The sequence below is a fragment of the Leuciscus leuciscus genome (genome assembly GCF_965113295.1).
Source record: "Leuciscus leuciscus genome assembly, chromosome: 4".
Taxonomy (NCBI): domain Eukaryota; kingdom Metazoa; phylum Chordata; class Actinopteri; order Cypriniformes; family Leuciscidae; genus Leuciscus; species Leuciscus leuciscus.
Genome location: NC_138728.1, coordinates 15,005,531 through 15,027,138, shown reverse-complemented (window position 1 = coordinate 15,027,138; position 21,608 = coordinate 15,005,531). Strand labels below are relative to the sequence as shown.

The window sequence follows — 21,608 nt, the reverse complement described above, 5'->3', positions numbered from 1 at the left end:
TCTATGGTTTTATTACAGGCGCCATCCTCTGGCTACTCTGGTGTACTGCAAGCGTAAACTAAAAACCGGAAGTTTTGAGACTGTCCTGTTTGACGCGCCGTAGTGACGTTTTTGCATTATGGCGTGCCTTGAGAACGCGTGCTCATTCAAAACAAACAGCTAGGGTTCGTTTGAACGGGATGTAGTAACTGTGCTGCATGAGGACCGCGCTTTAGAGCGAATGGATTTGAGCGAAGGATCCGCGCTTGGCGTATTTACCTGTGAGCTGTGCGCGCTGTCCAGCCCTTACAGTTTCTACGGGCAGAAGCCGCCAAACACCAGAGCAATAGTGTAAGTACGCAAGTAGTTGTGAAACACAGAATATTGTGCTCAATGCTCTCCATATGCAAGAAAAAAAAATTAATATAGCGTTAGTGATATACAATGACGCAAATATATAATGGTTTAATAAGTGCGCGCGGAGCTGAACTCTCGCATGTACTTTGCCGTGATGTCACGGTGACGAATTGAAAGAAATGACAGATATGATTTTTCAGTATATTATAACTTAAATATAATTTAGTAAAATCCAAAAAACCTTTGCAGATCTTTATTGAAAAGGATTAAACAATGCTTTTCTTGCATGTTCAATGAACCATAAACAATTAGTTTCACATACACATATAGTATAGAATTTAATGTAATATAAAATTGTATTATTACATTCCTCACATATGTTTTAATCGGGCTGGCAAACTGCATAATGACAGAAAACGACTTCAACGTCACCCAAAAAAGGAATTTACTCACCATGCCGTGGCTTATAGCCTACTCTCTTGTATAACACTAAAGATATTTTGAGAAATTTGCAATTTATTGTCATTCAATGGTTAGCTAAACAGTTTAAAAAATACTTGTATGCTTTCAGCGACATAAGGGTGAGTATATGATGTTAATTATGTATAAATTATGCGTGAACAGTATGGCAAGCCGATTGAACGTTTAATCCTTAAAATGTAGGAATTTTCAGGCTATAAGTGTTTATTTTTGTAGACACTAGTGACTAATATCTATTCCATTAGTTACTAGTACTTGTTCTTTAGATAGTAGTGCTTAAGGTACTAGTAGACACTATTATTATTATTTTTAGATAATAGTGCTTATTTTAATGGTGACTAGTATTTAATTAACTTTACTTAAGAAACTAGTAGGCCTACTTGTTTTTTTTAATAACTAGTAACTTTTTAGACCAACAATATCCTAAACAAAATATGGTCACACTTAAAGGAGCTGTATGTAAGAAATGTACTTCAATTAATCATAAAATGGACCTGATATGTCACTAGACATTAAGAAATCATGTTCATTTCAAATACTTATATCACTGACAACAGAAATCCGGCCAGGATATTGTCATTTATAAGTGAAGTTGCAGCCCTCAACTGATGTTGATGTTGTCATGTTGTGTTTTGGCCTGAAGCTCCAACCTCCACCTATCTACCAATCATGAAGTCAGTAGTGTTTCGGCATCGGGGTTGCCAGCTCTGCTCTAGTTACCACAGCTACATAGCAGCCTACGTTCCTGCTGGATCCTGCAGCCTATCTGGCGGAGGGGATACACCGCTCTACAGTAATTTGAAAGTGATTGCAGTACCAGTTTTGGCCACAATCTTACATACGGCTCCTAGGATCCAATTTTCACCAATAACTATGACTTTTGCCTCAATAAACTTCTAATTACTGCTTATTAATAGTAAGTAAGGTGATTCTTACTAACTCTCCGAAAGCGAAGTGACACACCCGCTCCTCTCACTCATCTCATCTCATTCGCTGTGGTTAAATAGTGCTTGTATTGCGCATAAATGACTAATTCCCACAGGGTTTGCACTTAAACCAAAAGCGAGTGCACCACTGATCTGTATAAGTGGAACGCATAAGCCGCCTCTAGTCTCAGTGTCAAGCAGTGTGAGTCGCAATTACCAAGATGAGTGGCTTATTGCGCTTAAATGGTCAATTACACACATAAAATTGTTAAAATGACCGTCTTGCTGAGTATTCAGCGACTAGTCAACATCAAGCTTAAAGCGTTGTGGCAGAGCATTCAAGTCAACTAGTCTGTGCAGCCTCTTCCATACGCTTTGTGTAGCGCAGCTGCCGAACTTCCCGTGAAAACAGTGTCTAGTATTCAGACACAATTTGAAAAAATGTATACGAATGCTTCTTGATTGCCGATTGGCCACAGTTTGTTATGAGTTTCAATGTTTCAACATTTTAAAGCGTTTATTTAACACTCAGAAATATCATTTCTATTCACTTTTTTTTTTTTTTTTGCTCCCTTAATTGAGAAATTAATGTTAATATTTCAACTGAATGCCACATAATTGAATATGACTGCACAATGACTAATAACTTTATATATATATATATATATATTAGACTTTTATATGATATATAGGTGAGTAATAATAATATGCCCCAAAATAAATATTATAAATAAAAATATATAAATACTCAGAGTCAGGAAGTTTTTTTGAAAGAGGTCTCTTATACTCACCAAGACTGCATTTATTTGATAGAAAATACAGTAAAACAGTAATATTGTGAAATAACACTACAAAAAAAAAAAAAAAAAATTAAGTTTTTTGTTTGAATATATTGTAAAATATAGGCAATTTTTTTTCCTGTGATGGCAAAGCTCCATTTCTTCAGTCTTCGGTGTCACAAGATCTTTCAGAACTCATTATGTGGATTTAGTGAAAAAGAAATATTTCTTCTTACTATTATTATTAGTTGAAAATGGTTGTGCTGCTTATTGAAATGTGGAAGTGTTTTTTAATCAGGATTTTTTGATAAATAGAAATAGGTAATGGAATATAGAAATGTTTTTCAGAGTTTTATTGCACATTTTACACATTTACAGTGCAAGACAATAGGGGCATACATTTATCATAAGGCAAACCACACTTACTAACATCCAAAAAAGCAAGATTTAAAATGGAACGGGCTCATGAATGATGTAAATCAGGACAGCACTAAAATGGTAAATATTGTCATAAAGGACGGAGCATACAGGTTTTCCATCTTTCTACTTAATATTTCAGTTCCAAATATATATATTTTTTAAATGTCACAAAATCATGAAGCATGAAAATAGACACTAGTACATTAATCCCTTAAAAATGTTAAAACAGCTTTCCATGTAAATTGTATTTTAAAGACAAATAAATGGGAAATGCTTGAAATCGTAGGTGACATTTGATGCAGTTTGGAACCTTTATAAATAATCCAGGTCATGAATTGAGCAAAATTTATGTAAACTTTGCAGTTGTTGAACTTAACAGCAGTGTGTGTGTGTGTGTGTGTGTATTTACTGTAGTGATGTTATGTTCTACTTTGAATCTAGCTATCTACGTAACGTTTTCTAAAGAAGTGCATGCGTTGGTCTGCTCTGTTTTGATGATGATGATGATGTATAATTAGCAGGATTCCATCACCCTAACTGTAAAATGTGAGTGCTGGGGGTGTATTTTCTGAATTGAGTGCTTATTTGAACAGTCAAAGGAGTTGTAGGTTGCAGAAGCGTGTCTGGCTGAATGAGTGTAAAAATGTCAGTGATTGAGATGTGCTTTTCCCCGCAGGCTCTTGGAGGAATGTTACGGCATGAAGGATCCCTTCTGCCCAGAGAGAGAGAAGTTCCTCGTTTTAGGATCCAAGTGCTGTCTGTGCAGTAAGACTGTGTGTGTGGGAACGGTACGTGTGTGACTATGTAGAACATTTCTTAATATTTAGGATATATTTCCATAAATCAAAGCAATCAATCACAATGTATATTTGAACACATCAATAAACTATTTTTTTTATTAATGACAGGACTGCAGTCTGTTCTACACCAAACGCTTTTGTTTGCCATGTGTGCGGGATCATCTTCATCAGTTTCCAGAGGAGGTTCAAAATGAGGTGCAGAAGAAGAAGAGTGTCCAGAAGACGTCGTCCTCGTGATGATATATAGATATATTTATTAGCCATCAGTTATGAACAGAGGACACTGGCGAGCCTTCTGTCCAGACACAATATATAAAATTGTCCTTTTTCTATTTATATGAATCAAACTGGAGGTGACAAAGCATCTTTTGATTGAAATCATATGTGTTCTGTGATGAGTGTTTTCAGTTTTACAATAGCACTAAATGCCTTGTCTTACTGTGTCAACTATGAAATAAATAATGTTAAGTTGCATCATTGGTTGTGATTGATTACAGATGGCTAAAATGAGATGATTTGAACCTGTTGTTGGAGGAGTGCAGAATTGTTGTGAACATGGGTAATACCCCACAGCTGGGAAGTTACTTACTTCCTGATTTATCGCCTTGTTTAGTAGGAAAAAAACACAGGTTAGTAGTGAAGTATAAGTTCCAGCACATACATAGTAAGAGATCTGTGGCTCAGCGGTATGAGCACTGGCACACAATGCCAGAGGTCGCTGGTTCAAATCCAGCCAGATCTCAGAGAAGATGGAGCAGAGGACCAGACCTGGATGAAGCAGTGGAGAAGCTGACCGGACCCAGATGGAGACCAAGGATGACTGGAGGAGCCAGCAGCATGTGGAACAGGAGACTGGAGTGAAGAGGAGAGTGAAGACAGCACCCAAAGAAAGAAGAAGGGGGGACCATGACCTGGGTCCCCCCCCCGGCCTCCAGGACAATGACCAGCAGCGGTTATAGAGCCAATCAGTTTAAATTTGCCAAAACAAAGTGTTCATACTTAACCAAAAATTTAATTTTGGCAATATATATATTTAAAAAAAAAAACAGCAATGACACCTCTCCTTTTTTTCTCAATGTGTACTGTCCTGACTGATTATTACTAAGTGTAGGATGATCCCAAAACTCCAGCTGATTCTACTGGTCAATCACAGTACTGATTACCATAACCTGCAGGATTTCTGGTGAAGTGGTTGGGGAATGTCTTATCCTCCTTGAGCATATACCAATTTAAACTCCATTTAGGGCAGCTATTGATCCATGCCTACTGATGCCAGGTGCTTTTTCTGCTGGATCTCACTACACCCACTAGATGGCAGTAAAGCCATTTCTTACACAGTTCGCCTTGAAAGAAACTTTTGCTGAGACGACATTACCCAAACCTTATGACAGTCACTTGATTCTGACAATATAACTCTTATGTAGCAATTACATTTTGTTTTTCCTAAAGTCATCAGTTCACAACATGATTCGGATGTGATGCTTAAAAGTCTTCACACAGACGCTATTGAAAAATTCTGTAGGGGGTGCTGGAACATTTCAGCTACTTGTTATTGGTAATGCCAAAGTCTGCCAGAGATAAGCAGTCTGCCAAATATGACCTCAGACTTGGCAAGATAACAGATCACACTAAGGTTTAGCAAGTGACATAGCTCCACTGAAGGAGTAATGTCGTTCTCATCTTATTCAATCACACGATATTGTATATTACAGCTAAAACTTGCTAGGTGCATTATAAAGTTTTACTATCATCTTTTTAATACCTTTATGTGATTTACGCAAACGCCAAAACAAATTTCAATCTGCAGCTGTGTTGCCAGATCACGAAAGAAAAGCTTCTCCACCTTTTCACTCCAATGCCCCCCATTTCTAATTTCATTACTGAAAAAAGTGACTCAAATACTTTATTTTCAAATATGTGTTTCACTATAAATTTAAATGACTATTTCAGTCATTAGGCATACTGATTTACTGGACAAGTTTTTTTCTAGCCAATGAAACTTTTTTTTTTCATCTACTTGATTTGAGGTTTTGAATCTCAGTGTTTTGTCTAATTTGGAGTCATCTCGACGACCCCAGGGCTCAGAACCACTGCTTATACTACCATATTTTATAACCATTCAGAAATAAACTAGGCCACAGTGGTTTATAATAAGAGGACATGGCAACCCTGTACTGAAGGGAGCGCGAGTTTCTACTGTTTGTATCGTTTTTCAACGGTGGGCGGGCCCCGTGCCCCGCCGGCCAATCAAAGGCGTCTTCTGTTTAAATAGCCTTTGCTGTCAATCTTTTTTTCCCTAGCCAGTTTACTTGCGATCGCCATATTGGGTGCTCGCCTACTCGAATGACCCGTCTGTTTTTCTTCGGAATTACTACGAGACGTGTTCGGAGCCGCGCGCTGTTTTCATGACTTGTTTTCCACGCGCTCTAGTTTTTCTACACGCATTCGCGCGTTTGTTATGCGTGCGCTCTGCGATTCACTTGGCTTTCTTGGGAGGGTTCGCTTTTAGTTAGACTGCGTCTGGCTCGATTACGACTGCGAATCTCGGACAAACTTTCATGTGCAAAATGTCAAAAGTGCGCGTCTCCAATGAAAGTCCCACGCTGGAGAGGGTGGACGTGAGGCAGGCGGACCCCGCCAAACCGCCGGTCTGCCGAAATCTCTTCGGCTCCGTGGATCGCGAAGAGTTCGCCAGGGACGTCGAGGACCAAATGCGGGAGATAGAGAAAGCGTCCAAGGAAAAATGGAATTACGACTTCGCCAAGAACGAGCCGCTCGCGCCGGGCAACTACGAGTGGCAGGAGGTGGACGCCGAAGAGGTCCCGGAGTTTTACATCAGACCGCCTCACGTAAAACGGGTTACCTCTACCGGGACTGTGGACCATAACGGGAACCACGATTATTTGTCGACGACAACTCCCTCCCTGGAGAGCGTAGAGAGGGACTCTGACAGCACGGAGACCGGGAGTCGGACGGACTGCCGAACGACGCTCTCTACGCCGAGGAAAAGACCGTCGACAGAGGATCGGGGTAAATTAAATGTTTTGCGAGTTCGTGACAGCGCACTAGACACAGTGCTATTTACGCGCTGATCTCGGGGGACAAACGCTTTGCCCTCCTCTTGCATTTGCTTCCGAGACGGAAATCAATCGCTTTTCTAACACACAGTCTTCATTCTTCCAATAGATCTTCCTTGCCAAAGCAAAAGACCCAACTCGCACGCGACCGAGGAGAACCGCTGTCCGGATACGACGAGTTCGCTCGAGCAAGCGCCCGGCAAGTCAGATCCCAAAACGTAAACAAGGTGAGAGTGAGTTTCGTGCGTACTGGTCTGGCGTGGAACTTGTAAACGCGTATGACTTAGTATAAAAATGTTAAACGTCGCTGTTTGTTTGTTTGTGTTTATTGCTGTGCCTGTTTTATTGTTACACATTAATAATGTTTGTTTCTTGTCGATGCTGCTCCACGCGTCCAGAGTCGAAACTGTTCGGTCTGGCGTTTTAAAACAAAACATTCTGTCACCGCGCGAGTGACAGTCGACTCAAATGCACAACATTGTAGTAACACGTCAGCAGGTCTCTTGTAGGGTGTGTGTGTGTGTGTGTGTGTGTGTGTGTGTGTGTGTGTGTGTGTGTGCGCGAGGAGGAGGGGGTCCGGGTTCACAATGCATGCAGGCATTTAGGCTACTTGCGCGCAAAATTGTTCGCTTTCCATTCCCAGTGCTTTATATTTTCTATTATTTTTATATTATACATTCTGAAATATTTTGCCGTTGAAGTTATTTCATGTATTGTGTGTCTCTGAGTGACATTTTTGCACTCGCGGTCGATGTTATTCCCTTTGCTAATCAACTTCTTTTTCTTTTCTTTTTTTTCTGCAGAGAGAGATGAAGACGCCTATTTTCTCCATTAAATACTTCAAGAGCTTTATGAAGTAAACAGGGACAGCAGTTGAAAAATACAAATCGAGCCTTGGAGAGGCTGTATAAGCACTGAATTTTTACACTAAAGTTTTGGCACTCGACAAAATATATTTGCCTCAAAAGCAGATAATGTAGCAGTGTGCAATTGGAGTTGCTTCATTTGTTCTTTTACTACCTATGTATATACTTTCATTTTATATGTAGCACATTTAAATGTAATACTAAGATATATATATAAAAAACAAACAATCATTTATAAATGGAGTGCGTTTGACTTGAAGAATTGCTGTGCAGTTTTTAAACGTCTCCCTAAAATTAACCCTTTTAAAGTAAATATCTATGTACAGACACACAGACACACACACACACACACACACACACACACACACACACACACACACACACACACACACACACACACACAGCATGTCCCTTTAATTAGGTTAAACAATCCCATTGTCTCAGTTTTGGCTGGCAACAGCTGCACAATCTTGGCCATTTTTAGGTTGCACAAATGTCACTGTCAGCATTAATGTTGTACATGTTTATTGGTACTTAATATGATTTTACCAGCCAAGGTTACAGCACTTGGTCAATTGTGTTCTTCTCTGAAGGGACTGTGACTCCTAGTGTGGTATTAAGGTTTTCACACTTATTTACAGTATTATATCCCTGGGTTATTCCACTAATTTTCTTTTCTTTTATTTAAATTATTTCTTTTGTTATTTTGGCATAATTATATAAATTCTCATGAACTCAAATCCTACTGAGTACACATTACAAAAAAATAAAGTGCAACTGTAGTGACCAATTGATTTGCTTTTTTTGGGTCAATTTTATGTTTTTCTATTATTGCTGTGTAGCATATTGATTTTATATATATATATATATATATATATATATATATATATATATATATATATATATATATATATATATATATATATATATACACATACATACAAATAATTTTTTTCTTTAACACTGGGCCATACAATTAAGAACAACATGAAGCCACTTTTTTTGCCACAACATATTTGGCTTTCATGTTGAACATGACATGGCACTATGACAAAAATATGTATAAACCGGCAAAAAAACTAAATTAAGACGTTACACAGCAAGTGTGAACAACATTGAAGTGTACAAGCATACTGCTTTGTAAAGAAGAAAAAAAGGATAAAAAAAAACACTGAGGAAATTATACTAACTTATTTATGTCAAGCTTTTTGTCTTTTAAGACTATCCAAAGTGGCATTTGTGCATTTTCTGTATGTAGTTCTTTTTATAAGATTTTTTTATTTTTATTTTTTTTCACAAATTTGTGCAAGGTTGCAAACTGAGCCTATTAAGAAATTGATGTGGATTGTGTACTGCTTTATAAATGAGATGATTAAATGACATGGACACCCTCACCTGACTCCTTTCCATTATATCGTGCAGAGAAACCTCTGAATATGAGGGGAAACTTAAATACACCCCTCACACCCTGCATTAGCAAAAGCCACAAACTGACTCTAAGATGTGCTAATAACAGAAATACATTTACAACAATTTTATTTAACTGTTAAATACATTTCTCTCAAGTGCAAAATTGATATGTGCTGGTATTTGCCCCCTGTACAACCTAAAAAATATATTTTTTTATTTTATTTTGCCACCCACACACTATAAGCACCTGCACACAAATACACAATTATTTAATTTAAACTGGCCAGTTTTTTTATTTAGTGATATTAAACAAAGTAGGATGCAAAATGCTTTAAAAAAGTTTAATTATTTTCTGACCTACTGTAATACATAGGCTATATGATTAACCAGCAATTAAACTGGTGGCAACAAAAAATTTAGATTCCTATTAGACTGTCTTCAAATAATGTGTTGCCTGTAATATTTTATATGAAAAATAATAAATAGGAAGAAGCTCAGTGCTGAATATTATTCTGAGATAGCATGTCAAAAAAGAAAACTTTGACACTGCAAAATACTGCAACTGACCCGGTATGTTTTTGAGTAAGCTGTAATATATTTCATAAACAGTGTTTTCAGCAATAAAGCGCGAACCATTCTATGTCAAATGGAACCGCTGTTTGACTTCACAATGCTTGGTCGCGCGTGTTGACTCGCACGACTGGAGATAACGTACATGGTCACGTTATTCTTCTCCTACATTATCATTTTAATACACAAGTTATTTTTCAAAGCTATTCTGAGGCGTGTGCTCCTTTTGGTTATTTAACTCAACGTGCGGCAAGTTTGTGCGTAAAACTGCTGCGTTTCGAACACGACCTGCTGAGCTCCCTACTTCGATTCAGAAAAGAAGAAAAAAACAAGGACACGTCCCATGCGGAGGGGGAAAAAAAGCCAAGATACTGACATACGGTTTGTCCAATCAGACAACTATTAAGAAAAACACACCACTTACTGCAGCCACTGAGATTGGCTTTGCGCGCGCTGAGGTTGGAGTAAGAGCGTGTTTGTACAGACTGTTCTACTCGTAAAGCACAACCCAGAATAAGAGCCATTGGTCAGACTGATATTTCTGCTGATGTTTGCGAAAGGGAAGGGAGAGGTGAGTTTGGCCCGAGGGTTAAATCGGATGGATCTTTCTAAAGCCCCGTCCTACTTCTGCTCAAAAATCACGGCTGCATATAAGATGACGAAACGCACATTAACACACAACGGTCGCAATTTACACTAACGCACGCGAAATTATTTTCCAAACTCCCTTTATTTTGTCGCATGACAAAGTGCTGGTGACAAAAATATGTTATTGTGCGATATACAAATAGGGGGCTAGTTGTATCGGGCATGCTGTATGTCAGTGCATGGTATCACCATTGAGCCTATTAGCCTATTTAAACCGTGAAAAAATAATGACAGCAGAAAATGTAAAAGGTAACAGAAAATTAACCATTATTTTGGCCTACAAATCAGGCCTATAATTCAAATAAGTGATAGAAATGACAAAAATAATAAACATGCATTTATAACAATTATAAAGTGACAAATAAAAAATACAATTGTCCTAACATCTATAAATATATAAAAAAAAAAAATTCCTGTGAAACTTAAAAATAAAATAAAAATCTACATGCATTGACTGGATGTAGAGTAGTTTTATTGTGTTCACTTTTTTTTAGCAAACATGTTTAGCAATTTTAGCATTTTCTGGCATGTTAGTATTTTCTGGCACGTTAGTGTGGAGAAAAAAAAAAAAATCCAATTTAAGAATAATCAGTTTTGAAGTAGGTGTTTAGAAACCAAAGGGTAAAAACAGAAGAAGAAGAAAAAATTCTAAAGAAACCCCAAATTTGTTACATTGGACTTTGAAAAATTAAAATAAAACTTACAGCTATGTATAAAATATATATCCAAACATATCCACACTTTTCACACACTTCACTAAATTCGTTTTTTAAATGATCTGAAAAACCTTAAAATGTTTGCAATTATTTTTTATAGACAAATGTAAATTCCTGCATATTCCTACTTTAGCATGTGTTGGAGCAGACCGTGAAGGAAAAGCGCTCAAGTGTCCAGCATACGTGCATGAGGACTACCAGGATACACCTCATGAAGCTGATGAATAACCAGAGTGTGCCAAGCATTCTGTTGCCCACTACATTATTCCCATACTTCTAATTGTGTCATTTCACTATTTTGATTACTTTAATATTATAAAAAAATAAAAAGCAATAATAATACTAATAAAGTCTCCAATTTTCTAATAATAAACCTGAAGCTTTATGATGGAATATTCAGAAGGGTGGAAATCTTTAATACACACAACATAGCTTCTTAAACGAGTGAAAACAACATTCATACTATCAGTGGTTATTTTCACAGAAACATCTTTCCACTGAAAATCAGACAGGCTTGTGGTCAAATCAGTGAGAAAACCACTGTTGCGGACACACAGCCCTTCCCTTGATCAGACACTAAAATCAATACACTAAAAACCTTTTTCTGAAAAGATCTAAGTGCTCCTCTGGTCAATGAGTGATGAACTTTATAAACTGGCAGCCTGCCATGGCATGAGCCTTGTAAACACTAATAGCAGGCTGATGAAATCAGTAATTATAATACAAAAACAGCTGAGGGTTTCACATTTGCAGCTGTAAACTACCAATGACAACGCCCTTGCTTGGCCTATGCAGCCGTTAAAGATACTGTACTAGTTTGGTTTTTAATATCAAATTAGAGTTAACCTTTTTGAAATCAAAGGATTAATTTCATCTATTACATGTCTTATATGTGGAAGAAAAAGGGATTTTTCCTTACCTCCTTTGCATTTGAGATGTCAGCCATGGCATGATACTTGTGTAAGACAGCTTGACTGCAAAATATAAATTAAATGTGTTAGACAAACATTTTTTAATTGTGTGTATGTGTGTGTATATATATATATATATACACACACACAAACAATTATATTATAATAATTATATACAGGGGCCCCAAAAAGTATTTATTTGAACAGTAAATGAAGCACTGTACACTTTTCCAATACTTTATTTTTTCATTTTTCAATTATTTTTAACCAATTTGTCTCAAGGTAATTTTTCAAGGATGTATGAAGTCTGTTTCCCTCAGGTGTTTTAGTGGTGTAGTTCATTATTTCAGTTCTCAGTTCAAGTTCTTTATTCAGTCATGATGTTATTACAGACACAATAATAATCACATCAACAACAAAATAATAACATTCAATGCTGAATAGGAGCATGAGGAAGACCTAGTCTTATCATTTCATGCCCCTTTTTTAAATAATCTGAGCTAGCACAAAACGGATGGCTCGTCGTGTTTTTATTTTTATTTTTTATTTTTATTTTTTCTGTCGAAATACAATATTACATTCACATCTTAACAATTTCGAATTTGTCAATATATTGTCGGCATATTATATTAATAATATAATATAATTATATATAATTTGCAATAATTTGTCTGCATATTATATTAACATATGGACATTTTTCACAACTTTTGACAACCAGAAAGTGTCCAAGACTTTTTGTCTTCATTTTAAACAATATATCAATAGCTACATACTTTAAAATCTAACAAACATAATTTAGTTTAAAAAGTGTGCTTATGCTATATTTGATCAATATTTTAGATCATTTCTAAAGTGTCCAAATGCGTTTTGGGTGTAATAAACATTGATTACTATAATGATTCAACCAGTTTAAAGGTACAGAACAACTCTAGGCAGGCATACAGATGGCAGAGATGGTCAACAACTCAACTTCTGACCTTCGAGTTGTGCATCTCCCTGCACCTCGTAAAGGGGAGGATGATATCACAGCACAAAACTAATCAATGCCAGAGATGACCTCATGTACTGTAGGATACGGGAGATTGTGCGGTGGTTCGTTCTTGTCTTTGCCACCATTTATTTACACTTGCTGCGTTCGTGACTAATTACAGAGTCCCAATCTCTGAGATCAGCTCTTAGATATGAGCAAAGTTGTAATCACAAATCTCAACACATGCAACAATAAGGCGCAGCTCAGCCAAACTTCCCTCCAGCCCTGTCAAACTAACACCACATTTTCAGGACAAAATTAGCTGAAGGCTAATTTAACAACCTTGCAGATAATGAGAGGAGAAGAATCGTAAAATCAGAAAATGTTTACAGCTGGCCCTATTAATAGATATTGCACAGCTCTGCATATGACCTCATATTTGGCCTTCCCCGTTAGGAATGAAACCTTTGTGAATCTCAATCTTATTTTGGAAATGCAATGTACCATCTGTTTTGCATTGTTATTAATTTGAGGGAGTTTTATGAGCCTCAGTGCTTTTTTGTTTCTCAGCCTCTCTTTGCCCAGCAGTCATGTGTTTTGGCTGTCCTCCGCTCAACTAGAAACCTGTGTCGGCCAGGCAGAGAAACAACCTCTGGCAGATAGTCGGTCTTAGTTGGCCCAAAATGTGTCCAAAAGAAGGATGTAAACAGTTACCTTTGCCAGCGGGTTTTTTTGTGTTCTGGCTCTCAAAGCTCAACATCGTGCTGTGAACTTCACATGCATGTGTGTTTTTGGTTTGCTCTTAGTGTTGTACTCGTGGGGTCAACCAAATTTTTTTCCCCTCCCTTGTGCATTCACTCTTTTTATCTGGACTGATCAACTGGCTTTAATTTCTCTTATCTCAGTCCATATTTTTAAAGGCAAAAGGGGGTGTAAGAGAGAGAAAAACAATTAGCTCTGATTCCTAAGGAAATCATGAGAGTGCTTTGTGTGCTTATAATACACACACACACACACACACACACTTTTCATTCATTATATTATATTATATTATATTTACATTTTTATAATAATTTTTTTTCTTATTATCAATGTTGAAAACAGTTGTGCACATTTTTTTCAGGATTCTTTGATGAATAGAAAGTTCAAAAGAACAGCATTTGTTTGAAATATAATCTTTTGTAACATTATACATGTCTTTACTGTCACTTTTATCGATCATAACTCCAGTAAACTATGGAGTGCCGCAGGGATCTGTGTTAGGCCCTCTGTTATTTTCAATATATATGATGCCACTTGGAAATATTATAAGGAAACATGGAATTAGTTTCCATTGTTATGCTGATGACACTCAAATATATATTTCATCAAGGCCGGATGAAAACGCAAAATTTTCCAAATTGACAGAGTGTGTTAAAGATATAAAAGATTGGATGACGCGTAATTTTCTTTTATTAAATCCAGACAAGACAGAGGTAATACTTATCGGTTCAAAAAAACGCCCACAAAACCTCGCACAATACAACTTTAACATCATAGGATGTCCTGTTACTTTATCCTCTACAGTAAAAGACCTGGGTGTTATACTCGATTGCAACCTGTCTTTTGAAAATCATATTTCATATGTTACAAAAACAGCCTTTTTCCACCTTAGAAACATTGCTAAGCTACGTAATATGCTATCAGTTTCTGATGCAGAAAAGTTAGTTCATGCATTCATGACCTCGAGACTGGATTACTGTAATGCTTTATTAGCTGGTTGTCCTGCATCCTCAATAAACAAGCTACAGTTAGTCCAAAATGCCGCCGCTAGAGTTCTTACGAGATCAAGAAAATATGATCATATAACACCGATTTTATCATCACTGCATTGGTTACCTATAAAGTTCCGTATTAATTACAAGGTATTGCTACTGACTTATAAAGCCCTAAACGGCTTAGCTCCAGTCTATTTAACGGATCTTCTATCGCCCTATAATCCATCGAGCTCTTTGAGATCACTAAATGCAAGGCTTTTGGTCATACCTAGGATATTCAGAACCACCAAAGGAGGGAGAGCATTTTCACATTTGGCTCCAAAACTCTGGAATAGTCTTCCTGATACTGTTCGTTGCTCAGACTCGCTCTCCCAGTTTAAAACTAGATTAAAGTCGCATCTCTTCAGCCAGGCATTCATATAATCCCACAGTTCAAACTACAATCCGGCCTCTAGCTCATAAATGCCAGAGGAGAACTGGCCCCCGACTGAGCCTGGGTTCTCCCAAGGTTTTTTTTTCTCCATTAGGTCACCTGATGGAGTTTTTCGGTTCCTTGCCACTGTTGCCTTTGGCTTGCTCAGTTGGGGATATTTTGGGGATATTTAATTTAATTTTATCAATCAATAAATTCCTCTTGAAACAAACTTTGTTGTATTATTTAAATTTAATACTGTGAAGCTGCTTTGATACAATCTGTATTGTGAAAAGCGCTATACAAATAAACTTGACTTGACTTGACTTGAGATCAATTTAATGCATTCTTGCTAAATAAAAGTATTAATTTCTTTTTTTTTAAAAATCTTACTGACCCCAAACTTTTGAACGGTAGTGTTACAAAAGCTTTCTATTTCAGATAAATGCTGTTCTTTTTCACTTTCTATTCATCAAAGTATCCTGAAAAAAAATTACACAACTGTTTTCAACATCGACAATAATAATAAATGTTTCTTGAGCAGAAAATCAGCATATTAGAATGATTTCTGAAGTATCATGTGACACTGAAGACTGGAGTAATGATCCTGAAAAACACAGGAATAAATAATATTTTGAAATATATTCAAACAGAAAACAGTTATTTTAAATTGTAATAATATTTCACAATATTGCTGGGTTTTTTTCTATTTTTAATTAAATAAATGCATCCTTGGTGAGCAGAAGAGACTTATTTTAAATCTTACCAATCCCAAACTTTTGAACGGCAGTGTACATAAACATACATATATACTTCCCAGGGGAAGTATAAGAGGAAATAAGAGAGCAAGTGACAAATATCGGTATCGGCCAATAATTGTTATAAAATCGGTATCAGTATCAGCCCAAAAAAATCCTATCGGTGCATCCCTAATAAGGAAAATATATATACAGTATTTATTTATTTATTAGGGATCATAAGATAGCAGAGGACAGCTGACAACAATGCAACTAACTGGCCTATCAATATTAATTATCCTAATTAACCTGTGTGTCTATGGTTTCACCAAGCGGCAACCTTCCGGTCTCTCTCTTGAATCCAACACGAAAGTGACTTAAACTGCAATTCATCGACTGACCACTAGAGACAGGCTCCAAAATAGAGTCAATCCCAAAGAAACCCCATGTTAAAATGCCCAACTTTACAGCAGAATTTGTTTTTATGTTTACAGCCTGGTACAAAAAGTGGTTTTAGTCTATATAGCAATTTGTTTTATAACTCATCTGTTTAAATTATATTAAGCCTTAGAGTTCTGCATAATTAAGGGCGTGGCCACTTGAGTGACAGGTGGATTGCCGCTGCTGTCACTACCAGCCGTCTGTCTGCTGTCTGTTAGCCATCACGTCACCTCAGCTAATCCCGCCTCTTTGCCCATTTTCGGTTATCCGGGTGTGACGCGCTGCCAAGATGGCGACAGCTGGCTCCGCCCACTTTGGGCTTCAAAAATGCTCTTCAGAAACCTACGGGTGACGTCAAAGACACTACGTCCATATTTTTCTTACAGTCTATGGGTTTCACGCAGTTTGACTTCACTTTCCAGTTAGTATTACTGCAGCATGTTAGATACGTGGTTCCAGCGGTGCGGCTGGAGGAAATCTCAAAGGTCAAAGACCTTTCAAGGGTCAAGCTGCCTCTCTCTTGTAGGAATTAACAGACACTCTCTGAGGTGACAAACAGCTACTGCGTACAGAGACAAGTGGCTGAAGGTCAGTGTATGTGACATATGTGAATCACCAGAGGGTAAATGTTTTCTTTTTACTCAAAACCATCAGGAGAATGCCTTCAAGAGAAGTTTATGGTGCAATCTTGACTGCTGTAAACTTTCACAGATTTTTTTTGTTTGTTTGTTTTGTAAGTTTTAAACCTTTTTTTTTGCTAAATGCAACAAAGACAAAAAAGATAAGAAGTTAAAAAAGGCAGGTTTTTTATACAGGTTTACCAAGGTATCTCTAGAACAATTATGAAAGGAAAAGATATTACACATCTAGCTAACACAGTCAATTGTTTTTTTTGTTTTTTTTCCAAACAAACAAACAAATAACCTACAGCACTACATTTTTACAGAAGGCCTATCACACCTCAGGTCCCTTCAAGGTGATCGTGTCAAAAAAGCTAACTTACAATTTCACATTGTAATCTCACTAATCCAGTTAGTGGTAATAAAATCAGGGGAAAGCTCCCGGGTGAGAGGTCAGGTAAGCTAATTTGTAACTATGCTAATATTTAACAAAAATTGTGTTTCAGAATGATTGTAGTAGGCTATGTGGAATACTAAATGGTGGCATACTAAATACTAAGGAAAACGTGTAGGGGTTAAATGAAGAATTTGTATTTTTTACACCCACTGTTGTGGTTCTCAGATCTCTACACTCACACCAGAGGTCACAAATAAATATAAGCACCTGATGACACACTCTTATCAGCAGATACTTCATACTCTTGTGTGAAATGTAGTGTAGTCATCCTATGTCTTACACTGACTCTCAAATTAACTGTTGTGCTCAATTTAGAAATGATTAGCAAAGCCTTTTGCTCTATTATGCTACTTAAAATAATGCAGAAGCTCAGAAGCCCATGCAGTAAGTTCAGAAGCTCAAGATTCACATTCTAGTTTGAAGTGAACTGCACATAAGTTGACACTTTACTGCAGCCTCCTACGCAGGAGGACTGAAACCCTGAATGCCAGCTCTTTAAAATGCCACAAGTAGGAGTAAAGAGATGTAGAATAAAGATATTTAAATGAATAGTTCACTCAAAAATCTTTTACTCACTCTCATGTCATTCCAAACATGCAAGTCTTTTTGTATAGTGGTGTGGAGATGTTTAGAGAAATGTCCACGATGCTCTTTTACATACAATGTAAGCGAATGGTGGCTGTCAAGAATGAACAAAGGCTCAACACATAAACAGTCCCGAGTCATTATTCACTGATAATCTTCACCACTGCTGCAGCTATCACATTTGTACATATTCAAATATGGCACATCAAACGTGATGCTCCAAGTTTGGAACTAATGAAGCTAAATTTATTCGGTTCTCATGTCTCGTGACTGATCACAATGCTCCTAATTTGATTATGCGCATATTTAAAATTGCCCAAATGAGATTTTAGAGCTACAGCAAATGAGAGATTTATTTATGTTCCTCAGACAAAGCTATTGTATGACTTAGGAAGACTTAGAATATAGCGAAAAAGTCACATGAACTACTTTTTGATGGTGCATGACTAGGGTTGGGAATAGTCATGGCACACAGAAAAAGTGATTTTAAACCATACAAGCACAAGAAGACCCACGTGCTGTTTTTTTTTTGTTCTGAACACACATCCAAAACGTTCGCACAGAAAGCCGCCTTTCATACTGAGTTCTCTTGCATCTTTTTGCACTTTTGCAACGGACATACACACACAAAATGTTAAAATATCCTCGTAAACGAGTCAGTTACGTCTTAAGTGAACATAAACAGTTGACAAAGAAAATGCATGTGTAACAGTATATTGGATCTGCGCAGCTCTTAAAGTGACAGAGGCCTAATATTCCTGCTGCTGTCTCTATAATAACGTTAATCAAACAACAAAAGACAAGGAGCAAATTCACTCGCTGTTCTTTAACTTAACTTTTGTAACTATATTTGTAATGAATATTTTATTTATAAAATGCAGTGTTATTTTACATTTGATTACAGTTTCTGCACCTGAATACCTGAAAATCATAAAAAACACTGTTTATTTCAATCGTATCTTTGTTCAGTTGTATTTATTTGTTTGATTGCCAATTTGTTCTTTTTGAATTACTGAGTGTTTACTTGTCTTTAATAATGCTTGGAATTTATTTTAATTAAGCAATTTGTTTTTGCCATGTTATTTTTAGCAAAAGCAAGAGTTCCTTTAGCCTGTTGATTTTTGTTCATGATATTCAGCTACAATGAAATGTTTTGCAGTAGACCTTATTCACAGCAGCGCCATGACAGGTATGGAAGCGAGGCTGTGAGGAATAGACTTACTATGGTTTCAATGGCATCATTTGTAAAAAAATATATATATTCATGTCAAACTATTCAAATGACTTCTTTTAAATTGTGTGTGGTTTCAACTTCTAATTTGGTTTTGACCCAACATCCCAGAAGCCTCTCAATCTCAGAAGGCTGCCTGTACCTTCAAATCTTGTTTAAAGATAACTGGTCCCTTTGGCTTCAAAGCAGCATAAAAAGAACAACTTTGCCTTGGGTTATCTGATTACTCTGCTTGCTGCACAAACACACAGGAGTCTTTTAAAATGCAGACATCACCCACCACAGAAGACCTTCGCCTACGGCAGCCACAGACAGAGTCTGCAAAGCCTGGCAAACACCTACATCTAACAGAAACCACTGATGTCTGTCTCACTGCTAAACCACAGCTCAAACGTCACAGCCCATGGCAGCCAGTGAGAATGATAATCACTGTCTATGGATGTGCAAAACTACATATTTTCAAAGTCAACTAGTCAGAGGGTTGTCTGAACAACTAGTGTTTAGGATTCAAGGAAATTCTGTATAATTAGGCAGGTCACAGGTTCACTTGACCCCAATAGGATACAAGCACACCAACACATTAAAGCACCAACAGTAAAACTATTGGATAAAAAAAAAAAAAAAAGCCTCAGTAATTGATTAGTCGATTATTGGACAACTAACTCAACCACTGTTACTACTCCATTACTGTTACTACTCCATTGTACATTACTCATCCAAACTGACCATTCCTTGTATTTTGTAACAGGATCTTGAGGGACTATGGTGTGAGAAGCTTGTGTTTAGGCTGCTGAGCCATCAAGAGGAACGAAACCGCCACTATGAAGCATCCGACATGCTTAACATCTATCTCTCAATCTAAAAATTGCTAAAATACCTGTGTAATTTTGATCCATTTCAACTTTGATGAGGAGAATGTTTAGACGGCACTAATAACAGTGCTAGAAGAAGACACACTTGTGTACAGCACACGCACCCGACATATTCGTGGGAAGACAGACATCATATCAAACTGTCTAGACCTGCTCTATCATATTTCCTACAAAATTGTAATTATTGCGTTAGTATACTATACACTAACGAATAGGCACCATGCCCTTTGACATTTTACAGCCTATATCATGATAATGACATAACAACAGGCCTGCATGCTTGGGTGTGGTGTGTTTAACTTCCAATTTCTTCAAGGCTTTCTAAATACATATTCACTCTGTAAATATTTGAATGTCCAGAAACCAACCTAGATGATTAAAATCCAATAAGAAATGTATCACCATGCTCATACTTTTTAAAACGTTGAAGTGTAACCCGTCAGCACTGGAGTTACGAATATGAAAGATACTGTAAACTGCACTTCAAAAAGCGATCAAACACAATAAAATCAGTGATAAAAGTCCCAGGACATCCTAGCAACCACATTACAACACCCCTACAACCAACTTTAACAGCCTAACATAATGCAAATTTCGCATGGTCAAGCACCACAAATCACACTCACTGACTTCTTAAAAACACTTCTGGTGTTTGGGCACATTAATAAATTCACTTTTGTTTACACACAGTAGTGGAATATATTCTGTAAATCATCCTGATTTAAAACATCAAATCCCTAAAGTCAGATGTGTTCTCTCACATTTCTTGACCTGAGCTGACGCTGTGACAAGCCTCCAATGCAGAGTGCTGCCCTCTTTTGGAGGTGAAGGGGACTGTAATTCTGACAACATCTCTGGGAATATCAGATCGTAGAAGAGGAGATCCGCAATAGTAGATTGTGTCAGAATGACGAAGGCATTGCTCAACGAAATCTACCTTATCTGCGGGCTGGGTCGATAACAGGACGTAATTACGGTTCAGCCCAGGATGGTGCAGCTAATATCATTCATGGCTTGAGCGCAGGATTCTCAGAGCAAATAGAGGTGTTTTTTTTTTTTTCTGCGGCCTGGCTGAGTAAATAGATGAATGTCCCTGAATAGAGACCAGATATATGAAACCACAGTCTCCCTTTTCATTGCGTGGAAGAACATGGGGTTAGCTGCCAAAGGAACAAAAATACTACCAGCTTGTGGAATGTCTTGGCATTGGCGAATAGAGAAGCAAACTCATTATGAAAGAGAGAGAGAGCGAAAGAGAGAGGGAGGAAGTGGAAAAAAATCCCCTCAGGATCAACGCCAACAGCCTCAAATCAAACTCCGGTGCAAGAGCGTTTATCTCATGGAAAGCGTGAAGTTTACCTAGCTACAAGTCAGCTGATTCGACATTTAAAATTTCTCCAATTCAACCCACTCCATATCTCTCAATATGAACAGTTCCTTAAACTGTTTAGTTCTTGTTTCTTTTTGACTACAATTAATTTTGACCTCAGAAAGCATTAAGGAAAACAAACTGAGGCTTAATCAGATACGTCTAATGTCCGCCATCATGGTTATAAATGAAATATCATTATCATTTGGAACCGC

At 37.2% G+C, this 21,608-nt stretch overlaps 2 protein-coding genes and 1 long non-coding RNA gene across 4 annotated transcripts in view; 2 read left to right on the top strand and 1 right to left on the bottom strand.

Moving 5' to 3' along the window:
- Positions 1–73: 73 nt before the first annotated feature.
- cdpf1 (cysteine rich DPF motif domain containing 1) lies at positions 74–4,215 on the top strand. Its single transcript, XM_082167886.1, has 3 exons — positions 74–330; positions 3,618–3,729; positions 3,850–4,215. Exons 1-3 carry the CDS (start codon positions 221–223, stop codon positions 3,976–3,978), a joined length of 351 nt encoding a protein of 116 aa, XP_082024012.1. The 5' UTR covers positions 74–220; the 3' UTR covers positions 3,979–4,215.
- Positions 4,216–6,022: 1,807 nt separating this feature from the next.
- cdkn1ba (cyclin dependent kinase inhibitor 1Ba) lies at positions 6,023–9,078 on the top strand. 2 transcript variants are annotated; one of them, XM_082167868.1, is made up of 4 exons: positions 6,024–6,771; positions 6,928–6,974; positions 7,023–7,045; positions 7,622–9,078. In XM_082167868.1, the coding sequence occupies exons 1-3, from the start codon at positions 6,300–6,302 to the stop codon at positions 7,038–7,040; spliced, it is 537 nt and encodes a 178-aa protein (XP_082023994.1). In that variant the 5' UTR covers positions 6,024–6,299; the 3' UTR covers positions 7,041–7,045; positions 7,622–9,078. The 2 variants fall into 2 exon arrangements, with proteins under 2 accessions (XP_082023993.1, XP_082023994.1); XM_082167867.1 differs by having other exon boundaries at positions 6,023–6,771; positions 6,928–7,045.
- The window catches only part of LOC309497603, a 65,620-nt gene continuing 52,940 nt past the window's right edge, over positions 8,929–21,608 (bottom strand). The window contains exon 4 of the long non-coding RNA XR_014205627.1: positions 8,929–12,002. This is a non-coding gene — a long non-coding RNA (uncharacterized lncRNA). The remainder of the gene's footprint in view (positions 12,003–21,608) is intronic.